This window comes from Henckelia pumila, chromosome 2, assembly GCF_033568475.1.
Source record: "Henckelia pumila isolate YLH828 chromosome 2, ASM3356847v2, whole genome shotgun sequence".
Classification (NCBI taxonomy): Eukaryota; Viridiplantae; Streptophyta; class Magnoliopsida; order Lamiales; family Gesneriaceae; genus Henckelia; species Henckelia pumila.
Window position 1 is genome coordinate 3947524 of NC_133121.1, and position 14704 is coordinate 3962227.

Sequence of the window (14704 nt, forward strand, 5' to 3'; positions counted from 1 at the left end):
AAATTTCACACATATATTTCATTCAAATCTCGAATCAAATGAATACAATTAATTTGATCATTTGATATGTGGATTTGAAATCAAATCAAATCACCTAAGACTTAAGACTCAAATCAACCCTAAAAATTAACTCAAGAGAAGAAGGTTGTAGATTGTTTTTATATAAAGAGTCGCAGTAACTCTGTTCATCACATGAAAAAACCATGTCCAAACTTATACGAGACAGATTTAAACAAGTTACTTGAATCTGGGCCAATTTTATGTAAAACTCTGCAATACTATAGATTATTTTGCCTCGAAAACATAATCTCATAAGAATTTAATATTTATTACTGCCTTTAACAATGGTGGGGTGATGGCATTATCTGTGTGCCGCCCAAAGGATTGAATTGCCTCACTTTGTGGAATTATGTAATTGTCATTTTCTGTTGAAAATAATTTTAGTTCTTGCCTATGTGATTTTGAATTGAATATCAGCGGCGGCATGTGGCAATCAACACTTGAACAAAACTCTAATTTATTGGCTGCACCTGTTAATGGCGCTGTTAAAATAAAACTAAATATTTATATGTCAATCAGATTTAAATTCTTGATCAATAAAATTTTTAAATATGTCATCCGAAAGGTCAAATTAAAGACAAAGATCAATAAAAAATTGGAATATGTCGTAGTTTATTGGGAACATAATGGGGAGAACTCGCTTTCGAAAAGCAGAAGACAAAGTCAACTCGCAATACTGTATTGCTTATTGGGGTTGAGATTCATTGTAAGAATGAAGCATTTCATCATTTATATTACATATTTTCCATCATCTCAAGATATGTTTGCTTTTTTTTTATTTATTAATAATAGCGTGCGTAATTAGAAACATCTGTTCAAAACTGAATATAGATTTCAAATTCTTGTGTCATTTGAAATTCATCAATCAATTTTTTTTAATAAATTAATAAACCAATTTTTCTATGAATCAATCATCGATACAAACATGAGCTACCTATACTTATAAACAAATTAAATGACATGCTGCGAGTTGCGACCGATTGAGAAAAATTTGTCGCTTTATAAAGTTAATTAATTGATGCGATACTATAAAATTAATTGTCCTCTTCCTACGTGCCTACGGGTGAGTTTTCGGTATATACCGTATCCAAAATATTGGTATGAAAAAAATTCATATAGATACCGATATCAAAATTTTGAAATTTTGGTATGGAAAAAACCCATATTAATACCGTATAGATACCAAAAAAATTCGATATACAAAAAAAAGTCTAAAAATCTAAAAAATTTCTATACGATATCCCGAAAAGTCGGTATTTTGATTCGTTATCCCAACTCTATGCCTTAAAAGAGACAAACTTGAATCTGATTGGACTGCCTTGTTATTAATTAATATTGATATTGTATACTTCACTTCAACTTATCCCGTTTTTGTTTTTTCATTCATCCAATTATATGGCTCAGTTTTTATATTTAATGTTTTATTTCTAATTTTTTTTACCAATTTACGTCTATGAATATGATATCACTATTTTTTTATACAATCTTTTTTATCTCATTAAAATAATCATTAAATAAGGACAAGATGAGAATTTTTTTTTTATAAAATTTACATTTCTAAATTTTAATTTTTTTTATAAAATTTAGATTTCTAAACTTTTTCTTTGAAAATACACACAAATTTAAAGTAGTAGGACAGAAAAAGTATTTTCTTCATCTCAAACATACAAGAGTTTGATTATTTTTCACATATACTAAAAACATTATTAAAAAACTACATAGAAACTTCCTAAATTATCTTATTTGCTAAGATTTAATCAATGAAGGTTTATCAAAAAAATCAATAAAAAAATACATTTACAATAGTATTGTAAATTCAAAGATTAAAATAAGATACATATGATATTTATTTTTTAATTATATATATACACATTGCGTCTCACTCAATTAGTGTGTATGTTTCACACAAATAAAAAAGAATGTTTTTAAAAAAAGTTTGTAAAGCAATTTTCTGTTTTGTTCTTATTTAATGAAGATTTTTGTAATAAAATAGAAAAAATAAATATTAATATAAAAACTAAACTACATACCAGATAGAAAAAAAAATAGTAAAAAAATATAGTGAAGTGAAGAGATTCGGGTTTTTTTATATTTAATTTTAAAAAAAAATTTAAATTTCAAAAATAATTTGAAATAGGAAGAGTTACAAAAATATCTCAAAACGTTCTTGCAAACAGCGGACCTGCAAAAAAAAATGCAGAGTCCGCTATTAAAAAGAGCAATTGCAGCGTCCGCTCATGCTGGCAGCGGACACTGCCAGCATATACATGGGGACTTGCGTTTGCAAGTCCCCAGGTACACCTTTTTTTTTATATTTGTTTTTTAATTAATTAATTATATAATTAATAATATTTTGTAAAATTATATTTAATAATTTAGTAGTATGATCATTTTTTTTTCAAAATTCTAAATTTTGAATTTGATAATCTTTGAAAAATTATTAAAGAAACAAAACATAAAATTTACGGTTAAAAAAATTTTATTGATTAAATAAATTTACGATTTAACTTAATTTTGGTCAGTTGAGTTATATATTTATTTTAATCATTTGGATTTGTGGAGATCCCTCGTTTAAGTGGATAAATCTAGAGTAGTTAATTCAAATCTATTTAAACCGAATTGATGCAAAAATGATATTACAAAATTTCTCAATCCGAAACAAAATCATATCGAAAATTAGAATTAAAATTTATGGTTAACAAATTCAATTGATTAAATAAATTTTTTTGTGATCAGTTATCAACATATTTTGATAAATTTATTTTAATATAAAATTTATTATTTTGATAAATTTATTTTATATCATATTTTTTAATATAAATTTTATTTTTTTATTAAAAATTAAAAATTGGTTAGCGGAGTTATTGACTTATTTTTAATTAAAAAAATAAAATTTTAAATTTATATTAAAAAAATGATATAAAATATATTTATCAAAAAAAATAAAATTTATACTAAAATAAATTTATCAAAATATGTTGATAACTGATCACAAAAAAGATTATTTAATCAATTGAATTTGCCGAAACAAAATCATCTCGAATATTGTGAACTCGAACTGACTGGAATATATCCAAATTAATTCTCTATGCCTATTAATAAGAACTTGCAGAGATCCAAACGAATTAAAATAAGTCAATAACTCCGCTAACCAATTTTTAATAAAAAAAATAAAATTTATATTTAAAAATATGATATAAAATAAATTTATCAAAATAATAAATTTTATATTAAAATAAATTTATCAAAATATGTTGATAACTAATCACAAAAAAATTTATTTAATCAATTGAATTTGTTAACCATAAATTTTAATTCTAATTTTCGAGATGATTTTGTTTCGGATTGAGAAATTTTGTAATAGCATTTTTGCATCAGTTCGGTTTAAATAGATTTGAATTAACTACTCTAGATTTATCAACTTAAACGAGAGATCTCCACAAATCCAAATGATTAAAATAAATATATAACTCAACTGACCAAAATTTAAGTTAAATCGTAAATTTATTTAATCAATTTAATTTTTTTAACCGTAAATTTTATGTTTTGTTTCTTTAATAATTTTTCAAACCGATTATCAAATTCAAAATTTAAAAATTTGAAAAAAAATGATCATACTACTAAATTATTAAATATAATTTTACAAAATATTATTAATTATATAATTAATTAATTAAAAACAAATAAAAAAAAAAAGAAAGAAAGGTGTACCTGGGGACTTGCGTTTTTGCAAGTCCCCATGTATATGCTGGCAGCGTCCGCTGCCAGCATGTTGCAGCGTCCGCTCTCTTTAATAGCGGACCTTGCATTTTTTTTTACAGGGTCCGCTGTTTGCAAGAACGTTTTGAGGTATTTTTGTAACTCTCTCTATTTCAAATTATTTTTGAAATTTAATTTTTTTTTTAAATTAAATATAAAAAAACCCGAAGAGATTCCGCTTTGGAATTTGAAAATCTATTGTCACGCTTCGGTCCAGGCCCGCGACTGTACACATGAATGGGCCCCTATAACAACTATTTCGTATTCGTCCTCGTTTTACGAAAATGATTAACAATGATTAACTCAAGTTGCTATACAAGTCTATTGTAGCCCATTTAAAACTCATTTTAAACCTTTCATTTTTCCCATGTGGAACAGGGGTCTCACAATCACCCCTCCTTCAGAACGCGACGTCCTCGTCGCGACCTGACCTCTCGATCCATTAGTATCAGGAATATAGAGGTGGCTCCTACGGGTTCAAGAGGTGGCTCCCGTCATGTAGCACTTTGCTCCGCAGGTTCAAGAGGTGGCTCTCACGCACATAGCACTTTGTCCCGCATAGCACTCATTTTTTCCGCAGGATCAAGAGGTGGCTCCTACGCACGTAGCACTTTGTCCCGCATAGCACTTATTTCCCGGGGTCTGCCGGCTGGTGACCGTCTCTGATACCATTCTGTCACGCCCCGGGCCCAGGCTCGCGCCGTTGCTATAGAAGTCCATTGTAGCCCATTTTAAACTCGTTTTTAAAGCTTTCATTTTTCGTGTGGGACAGAGGTCTCACAATTGAGACCCCTGTCCCACATGAAAAAAATGAAAGGTTTAAAATGAGTTTAAAATGGGCTACAATGAACTTCTATAGCAACTTAAGTTAATCATTTTCGTAAAGTGAGGACGAATACGAAGTAGTTGCTATAGGGGTCCATTGTGTGCAGTCAACCAGTCGCGGGCCTGGGCCCGGAGCGTGACAGAATGGTATCAGAGACGGTCACCAGCCGGCAGACCCCCAGAAATAAGTGCTATGCGGGACAAAGTGCTACGTGCTTGGGAGCCACCTCATGAACCTGCGGGTCAAAGTGCTACATGACGGGAGCCACCTCTTGAACCCGTAGGAGCCACCTCTAGATTCTCGGTGCTAATGGATCAAGAGTTTATGTCGCGACGAGGATGTCGCGTTCTGAATGAGGGGTGATTGTGAGACTCTGTCCCACATAGAAAAATGAAAGCTTTAAAAATGAGTTTAAAATACTGGGCTACAATGGACTTCTATAGCAACTTGAGTTAATCATTTTCGTAAAGCGATGACGAATACGAAGTAGTTGCTATAGGGACTCATTGTGTGTAGACGCGCAGGCGCGAGCCTGGGTTCGAGGCGTGACATCTATAGTTGTCGATTTCGAGTTCACTCTAGTGATTTTGGGGATTCGAGTGATAAAACCATATTTATAATTTCGACATATTAAATATTTTGTTTCGACAAAATTAAAGATAAAATAATAATTTCATTAATATTTTCAAATAAAAAAAATATCATTTCGAATTTGAGAATACTGGAAATTGAGCGTCAAAGCATAAATCTTTGCTTGAGAGAATATTCAAAACCAAGTTTAGCTTGAGTTTTGAACAAATTAAGAACCTAGTCGAACGAAAGGTACAGCAAAACCAATGGTGAGCTCTTCCCATTTAAGTGATCGATCTTTTCTGATACTCAAGCCTTGCGTGAAATTTCACTACTTCTCACATAAAAATAATAAAATAATTTAAAAAAAAATTAGCTACCTTTTCGTCTCATTCATATGCAATATTGTTATATATTTATTCTGTCTTGATTATATTAAATTATTTTTTTCACGCAGATTAAGAATAAAAATTATTGATAAATTGTTTTTTTCACGAAAATTAAGAAAATATTATTGAAAAAAATAAAATTTTGTACAAACTTTTATATCATATCTCTATTTAATGTATTCAAAATGATTTTATGTTCACGATGTGTAGTAAATTTGGCACCAAATGTGGACGAGGTCTCGAGTTGAAACCCAATTGCAACAACCCTTCTCCCTAATAAAAAAAAAGATGATTGCACAATTTTTCAATATGTAGTTGATATAGATATATTAGTGAAGATGACCGAAAAATGCATATTTCATTTAATTTTCGGTCATCTACAAATCTTCGACCACGGATATTGAAATTTTTATCATATGATATATCGTTGGATTCGCATTTTCGAGACGCGCTCTATCGTAAAAATTTCAAGGTAATCAAAGTTGTTTTGTGGACGGATTTCCCTGCACCCTAGGATGCGTGAGATCAAAACTGTATACCGATATATTTGAGACAAAACAAAAACATGATTTATATAATTAGGACGGATGGATTATATGGGTACCTAAATCCAAACCATATTACCAATTAAATATAATGGTTTGAACATTAAAAATTAATATTTTTCATAATTCATATTAGATATTCATCTCATAAAATTTACTCGGATCTCACAAAAATTTTTGTGGAAAAAAGTGTATTATATTTAGCCGAAAATTGTTCCAATTTAGAACCACGGAAACTTTTGATTATTATTATTTATTTTTTCAGTGGGGGAATTGATTCTAGGAGCTATAAAACATCAATAATATGTCAACAAAGATGTCGTGGCTTGTAAGAATATCCACGTTTTGTGAAATCGGGGCCCCATATTTGTGATGAATACCCGGGTCCCACATGAACCCGCTTAGATCTCACGCAACAACTTGCGAGCAAAGCATGCTTTAATTGCTACTATTACAATTTTGACTTTTGACTTTCGTAAAACCTACCCCCAATTAATGCCTCTCTATAAATTTCCAATGGCCCATCAAAATTTAAAATCATTTATATCGAGTAATTTTTGACTAACATTTTAAATATATAATTATACGTTTTATTTCTTTAAAATTTATTCTACTAAATTACTTGTAACGATAAGATCTATTTTTTTTTTTCCGAGAAAAACGATAAGATCTATGACTATAAACAAAATATCTCCTGTACCCTGAGATATTATTATAAGATAACAATAAAGTTTTGGTGGAAGGATTAAAATTTAGAATATAAAGATGATAAAATTGATATATGTGAAAGTAAGTTTTAAAAAATAAAAGAAAATAAGTTAGTAAAGATTAAAATGATATTTAAGGTTGCGTTATTTTTAATGAAATAGTTTCAAATTTATGAGTTTCGATGATAGTTTTATTGTAAATAAATCAAACAATAAATTCATATCTTACTTATTTATTCATTATTATAGTTATGTTAATCATCAAAATACACTTGTTGTATGCATGTAATAAGTATTTTTTATTATAAATTATTTTGGTAATGTACATTATATTTAGTTTTTAACTATCAAAATAAAATAATTATTTTAAATTTTTATCATTTTAAATTATGTTCTTTTTAATCATTTTTTACTTTTCATCAAATTATGGAGAGTAATGTTGGAATTATGAAAATGATTTCACCAAAATATGGTTAACTAATAGAGTCTTGTGCTTTACTAATATTATAATTTAAACTATAATGAATTTTAAATGATATTATTATTAAGTAAACTTGAAATTAATTTTAATTAACATGAAGATTTATGGTCTTATCTCTCTAAACAACAAAAATAAATTTAAATATATTTGAAATTCATGTATTTTGATTATAATTTATTATTAACAATTAAAAAATACATCAAATCTTAAATTCATATCTTACAATTTACACATTAGTTATATAAATTATGAAGAATTTCAAATTAGAACGCTATTATCATATAATAAAATATTGCACAAACATGAAATTGGTGTATTTAAAGTTTATATGTTTAATTTTATAAACAATAAAAATATTTTAACATATTTGAAATTCATTAATTTAAAATACCTCAATTCAAAACTTAATTATACAAAAAAAAAAATGCAAAGATAGTCTAAACTAAAATGGCAAATCGTATCAGTATTTTTACGCACACATCAATTATATGTGAAGCATTGCATTTACTTTTTGGACGGAGACCACCCCAAATTATTGAAGTTCTGATATTGATGGCAACTATGATGTATTATATTATATTTATATATATATATATTTGTCTGGGTCTGAAACATGATGTTTTAAGACTTTTCGTATTAGATGTCTTACAGTAAGATGTAGTGTAATTTTATTTCCCCTAAAAAAACTTAAAATATGATTACATTAAAAAAGCTTCAGAGCGTGTCTTAACTCTCAACCTTATCTCCAAACTGGGAGAAACTCAAGAAAGCAAGCATTACTTCTTTTTTTTAGTTACAAAATAAATACAGAGAAAATACTTATTGACTCTTTTTTTCTTCTTCAAGAAACATAAAATTTGTATAAAGAATTACATGTCAATAAAGTGAAGGTTATTTTTTTCCCCTTTTGCGATACACATATTTCATAATTACAAAAACTTTAATGAGATCGTATCACAAATAAATTTTGTGATTTGGATCTTTAAGCGACTCAAATCATTAAAAAATATTAATTTTTTATGAATATATGTATCCAATCAACTTATCTTAAAATTATAGAGTCATAAAACTATCCCACAAATATTTTACTCATTCACATATATATTTGAGTTGTAAAAGTATTTACTTGTATTGAATGTATTGATATTGGCAAAGATAACTTGCTAATGCCAGTCCACCTATCCAAATACATTCCCCTAAATTCCCAATCTCGCACGCAACAAGGGCGTGTGATGTGTCTTCCCCCAACGCGCATAAAACTGCACGGATCTCCTAATATTAATTCAATAACAATTAATTTGCAATTAATTTGCACATTTTTTGAGTAATAATAATTTGTAATATATTTTGGGAGTAAAATTTTGTTATATTTAATAGTTAAAAAATAAAAAAAAATAGTGTTGCAGTGTGTGTATATAGAGTTCAATGCATAAGAGCAATTTATTGAGTTCTTTGTGGGCATATACATTGTACATAGTACATACTCTTCGAGGTATGACCACTAAGCTGGTTATATTTAATATTATTTGTGTCCCCCCCTAATAATGTTTATCTTTTTTTGTTTTGCTTTTTTATTTGGTCTTTCTAAAATTAGAGTCGCATTATTAGCCCTAGCACAGGATATTAGCAATGCGATGTTGTCTCAACGCTGAGCAATGAACGAGAAATCGAAATTTGACTATTTAGGAGATTAAATTTAAAAAGGTTGATTTACCAGATGATTTTGATAACTTTTAATTGCTATTATTTTTTCGAAAGGTTTTTTTTAAAAAAAAAAAAATTGCTCAATATATCATGTACATTACACTGGATAATGGATAATTAATAACTATGATGATTGATGACATTCACAATATTTTACACATAGTGTGAGCCGGGTCTCTTGCTTCACTTTAACCATAAAAATATTTTTATGTCAAAAAATATTAATTTTTAATTTAAAAAAATATGAATTTGATCGACTTGATCACAATTAAATATCTGTAGTTTCACAAAGGAACTTAATTTTTATTATTGATAACCTTTAGAAAAAGCCAAAAGAAAAGAAAAGAAAAGAAAATCGATACTAGCCGATAAAACTTAAAAATAATGCTAGAGGTACAACCAACATATCGTACAACGATATTTACAATAATTATGTCGTGATATTTTGTTATTATCTCGTGAGATTTTGATATTATATTGTGAGATTTTGCATTTAATGTATCGTGAGATTTGATAAATTAAAATTTCGTATTGAATTTTTTGTGATATAAAAATTGTTGTACAAATTTGGTTGTACATGTAACATTGCTCAAAACTTAAATGTTTCGTGACTTTCAAATTAATGCAACAGGAAATCATAATTTGCAAAAAAATTATATATTCATATTGACAGATTAGGCAATGGCGACATAAGTTAGATGGGGATTAGGTGTTGATAATAATTCCACGTAACAGGGGTGGGACCAATTTTTTTAGGGGCCAACGGAAGCTTCTGGATAGCCACGAACATTTTTCAAATAATGTATTAAACTTTTTTTGGATGTATTGAATAGAGATTCCGTCACATGAAATTAGTAAGTCAGATTTATTCGCAAAAATTATGCAAACATATGTATGTATATATTTTTAAATAATTATAAAGATATAAATATGAAGATGGTAGCGAAGAGAAAAACGGGTAAGGGCTTTGAATATATTTATATTCTAATTTCTATATTTAGTAATTATACATTAATATGTTTTAAATATTATAAATTATATTTGGTTGAGAATTATCGTGACAATTCAAACATCAACGCGTAAGATTTAACAAGCCTGCCTATAACAACCACACGATTTGTGTATAGTGACGTCATAATGCATCATACGTTCAAAGATTTAATTAAATCAACACGGAAGTTTTGCCTTCGAGACGATATTTATTGGTCACATCTTACATATACAACAATATTTGTATAATAATTTTTTTAGTCCTTATTTGTATAATAATTTTATAATACAAAAAAATCTAATACTATAAAAATTAAATTTATAAAAAATTCATTTAAATTCAATACAAAATTTCATCATACGAAAACAAAATCTTCCGGTATAAAATGATATATAATTTTACGGTATATTTTTTTTACATTTAATATTTTTTTTTCTTCACACTCATTATCGGACGTATTATGAATTTCATGACGCCTAAACATAGATAATTACCGTTGGTATTTATATTTATATAAATAAATATGTTTTTTCAAATTCGACCTTTATTCTTTTATGACAATAGGATAGTAGACTCAACTGAACAAATATTTTGATAATTAATATAAAATAAGTATATATATGTGTATATAACACTAATATTGACCGAGTATACTAATACAACAAGTCAAAGATATTGTAGACAAATGAGCACTCGCCGCGTGACTACTATTGACACCTGCCATTTACTAGATTTTATCAATCGTTAGGTGTCAACACATTATTGGCCATCCTCAACAATAGCCAATATGTGATTTTATTTAATCAAATAGCCAATATCGAGACTTGCAATATGATTTTTGAAATTTAATTTTTTTATTTTTTATCTTTAAATTCATTATATTAGTATTATTTTCTAAATTTATCTATATTGTGATGATGTGATAAAATTGTATTTTGTGTAGCATAAAATTAGGGGTGATTTTTCGGTATACCTTACTATAAATATTGGTATGAAAAAAATTCATATCGATACCGATAGTAAAATTTCGAAACTTTGGTACGAAAAAAATCCATATTGATACAATATAGATACCAAAAAAAAATCGATATATCGAAAAAATGTCAGTATATCGAAAAAATTTCAATACAATATGCCAAAATTCCGATATTTCAATACGGTATATCAGTCCTACGTAAATTTATTTCCGTGCTTTAACTTTTATCCAACAGTTATAATAATAATAATTAAATAAAATTTTGAGATATAATCTTGTATTATTGGATTAAATTATTATATCAAAAGAAAATAATCGAAAGAGATAAGGCAATAGCTTTGCCTAGCGTTGGCCTCTATATATGAGCAGAGTCTTCACCATTTCCGCAGAGTGAAAAATACAGTGAGGCCACCGGCAAAAAAAAAAAAAAAATCAAGAGCGCTGCGTTAACATTTTCTTCTAATTTTCTTCCCCCTTCTATGAACACCCCGCTTCTTGGATCCCTTTCTGTCATCGTCTGTCTTTCGAAAATTTAAATCGATTTTTCTGGGTTTGGTTTTCTTGATTTGAAGGTTTAATTTTGTTCAAATTTCATACCTGAAAAGGGAAAAACGTAACCCGACAACGTTGTGTTTTTGGAAAGCCAGGTGATTCAGAACAGTGATCACTTTTAGTTTGTGTAAATTTATTTTCCTTGTTGAGTTTTTGATTTTCTTGGATCTGAACTTGCTAAAAGGGTTTTTTTTAATACCCGTCAAGGTGTAGTTTTGGATCTTGAGAAAGGTTCTAAGAAAAGGTTGCTTATTAGAAAACCGATTCGATCCTTTGTTTGTGTAGAAATTTTGGAACTTTTGCAGATCTGATAATTTACCTGTTCTTTGGTTTTGGTATAAGAATCAGGTTAATTTTCTCCACCTTTTAGCTTTGATTAATTTACCCTTGTGTGTGAATCTTCAATTTTTCTTGATATAAGAAACCATGGCAGCAGCTTTAGATGCATACAGTACTTGCAGTAGTCAAGTTTTCTCCACAGATCCTCTGAGAGAAGAGCTCATGCAAGCACTTGAACCTTTTATGAAAAGTGCTTCCTCTTCTACAAATATTTCTTCTGTTTCCCCTTTTGATTCAGCTTCTTCTTCTTGCTCTTCTTTCCTTTCTGGATCTTCCAATATGTACCCTGATTTTGGCTCGATCTCATCAAAAACCCATGAAAAATTATTTTCTCCTATTTTTTATGGTGTTGGTCAGCCAGGAGATGAGCCGACTGTTAGTTATAGTTCCATAGGGCTCAATCAGCTTACCCCATCACAGATCCTGCAAATCCAGGCGCAGTTTCAGCAAATACACTCCCAGTTTCAGATCCAGCAACATGATGTTCAAAGGGGTCTCAATCAGAACTCATTTTCAAGATTTCTTGCTCCTACACCTGTCCCTATGAAGCAGCGTGGAAATCTCCCAAAGCCCACAAAGCTCTACAGGGGAGTGAGGCAGAGGCATTGGGGGAAATGGGTCGCTGAGATCAGACTACCGAAAAACAGGACCAGACTATGGCTTGGAACCTTCGACACAGCGGAAGAGGCGGCCTTAGCTTACGACAAGGCTGCCTACAAGCTGAGAGGGGACTTTGCGAGGCTGAATTTCCCCCATTTAAAGAATCAATTGTGCCAGGAATTCAGTGGATTCAAACCCCTCCATTCCTCTGTCGATGCAAAACTCGAGGCCATTTGTCAAAACTTGGCCGTTTTGCAGAGTCAGGGGAATTCAAGGAAGCCCTCTTCTGTATCTGATAAGAAGCTCAAACCTTCGGCACAAAACGAAGAACCAAAGCTCGAAGCTTTAACCAATGAGACATCGAACGAAAATTCCAGTTACACAGGAACAAATGGTGCTGTCAAAGTTGAGACCTCTTCATCATCCGATTCCCCATCTGATGTAACATCGTCACCTTCGTCATCATCATCAGCTGTGTCGGGTTCTGGTTCCGGGTCTCCTGAACCAGATGACTTCTTCTTCAATTTCACGGACTCTTCCTTCGACGCCTTCGACAATCCGATGTTGCAGAAGTTCCCTTCGGTGGAGATCGATTGGGCATCTTTGTATTAAGTTCTTGATTTAAATTTCCTTTTTTTCTTTTTAGGAATTTTAAGTTCAACAAGTCCTAGGTATAATATGGAGTCTCAGCTATTGCTTCTGCATATGGATTTTTTGACATTTGCAGATGACTTTCAAGTGTCGAATAAGTAGCTGTAGGGTGTATGTATGTAATATAAGGGAACTTCATCTTTGTCTGCTGGTGGTTTTTTTCCATGCATGGCAGATGAAGCTCAGTCTTTTTACCTGAATTTTTAGCGGTCTGTGCATGTACTTCGTCATTTCAATCTTCTTGTATAAAATCATTATGCTGTAAGATTTGTGTCTTAATTTTTGCATCGAGCGTGGTTCCAAAATTCGGTATTTTTAGGCAAGCTAGATTATTCTTTGGGTGATGACATCGTGCGATTGACAAAAAAATTGATGTATACCTAAAGTAGACCAAAAAATTGTCTGATTATAATCGTTTATTGCAATTGCGAGAGTGATATATGACCCATCGATTTACGAAGAGCCACCCTTTTGTGGGGGGCAACTCTAATTTCATTGATTAGTTTTTAAAATCCTATATGAACGCATGCCTTTAAATATCTAACTAGTAGTTTTAGCAAGCCTTCATTGTCATCTCGAACGCTCTTTTCATTAACAAATTATTATAACACTGGCTACGTAATAACCATGAAAACATAGCACACTTTCTATCTTCTTGGTCATAGTTTCATGCCGCGCATGCGATGTTCGATGTTTGATTTCTTTATATAACAACTCATAATAATGTAAAGCTATGATGGAGATGAGAAAGCAAAAGATAATATTGAGATTACCATATTTCATATCTCAACCATCAGATGTTAGGTTCAAGTAATCTTATACATATTCACCAACGATAGATAACACAATAAAGGATCGATTTTGTAATACGATTATCAAGGCTTGGTTTCCTAGCGCAAACTTATGCGTAATGGTATACATTAAATCATATCATAACATATGGAGTATGTATATTTTCTAAATGTGATTAGCGTAAACAAAACATATAGGCACACGAATATAAAGTGAAAAAAAAAATGCAATTGCTTAGTTTTAAGTTTTAACTCATGCAACATTTCACATCATTGAAAGCATCGCGTAAATTATCTTGTCAATATGACTAAATCTGCATTATTTGAATGAAAAGGGATGCAAACATGATCCACGATTTAAGGATTTCTATTTTAACTATTGTTGTTTTTTTTTTCTTATATGGTTTTCATTGCTTTGTAAACCGGTTTTTGGGCCACAAAATTAATCCAAGAGCTAGTTTGTGTGTATCACATATGAATTATTTATCAGTGAGTGGTTGTTTGCTCAATATTCTTATTAGCAATGATTATTTCTATAGCAAGAAATGAGTGAACAAGGAAGTAGGTCAAGAATGTTGTTGCGGAGTATTATGCACAAGTAATTGTTGATGCTCTCCAAAGGTCAAGTTCATATTCCTCCAACATTGGTTTGATTATCGACGATTTTAAAATCTAGGATATTATCAAGTGTTCTTTTGTTTATGGTCCACAATCAACGAATACGCTAACTCAGGTCATTGATTTCGTGTCTGATAAGATCATG

The 14704-nt window shown here is 29.8% G+C and overlaps 1 protein-coding gene across 1 annotated transcript; it reads left to right on the plus strand.

Annotated features, from left to right (window-relative positions):
- Positions 1-11392: 11392 nt before the first annotated feature.
- Positions 11393-13437, plus strand: LOC140879965 (ethylene-responsive transcription factor ERF060-like). The gene has a single exon (XM_073283964.1). It carries the CDS (start codon positions 11987-11989, stop codon positions 13109-13111), a length of 1125 nt encoding a protein of 374 aa, XP_073140065.1. The 5' UTR covers positions 11393-11986; the 3' UTR covers positions 13112-13437.
- Positions 13438-14704: the final 1267 nt, after the last annotated feature.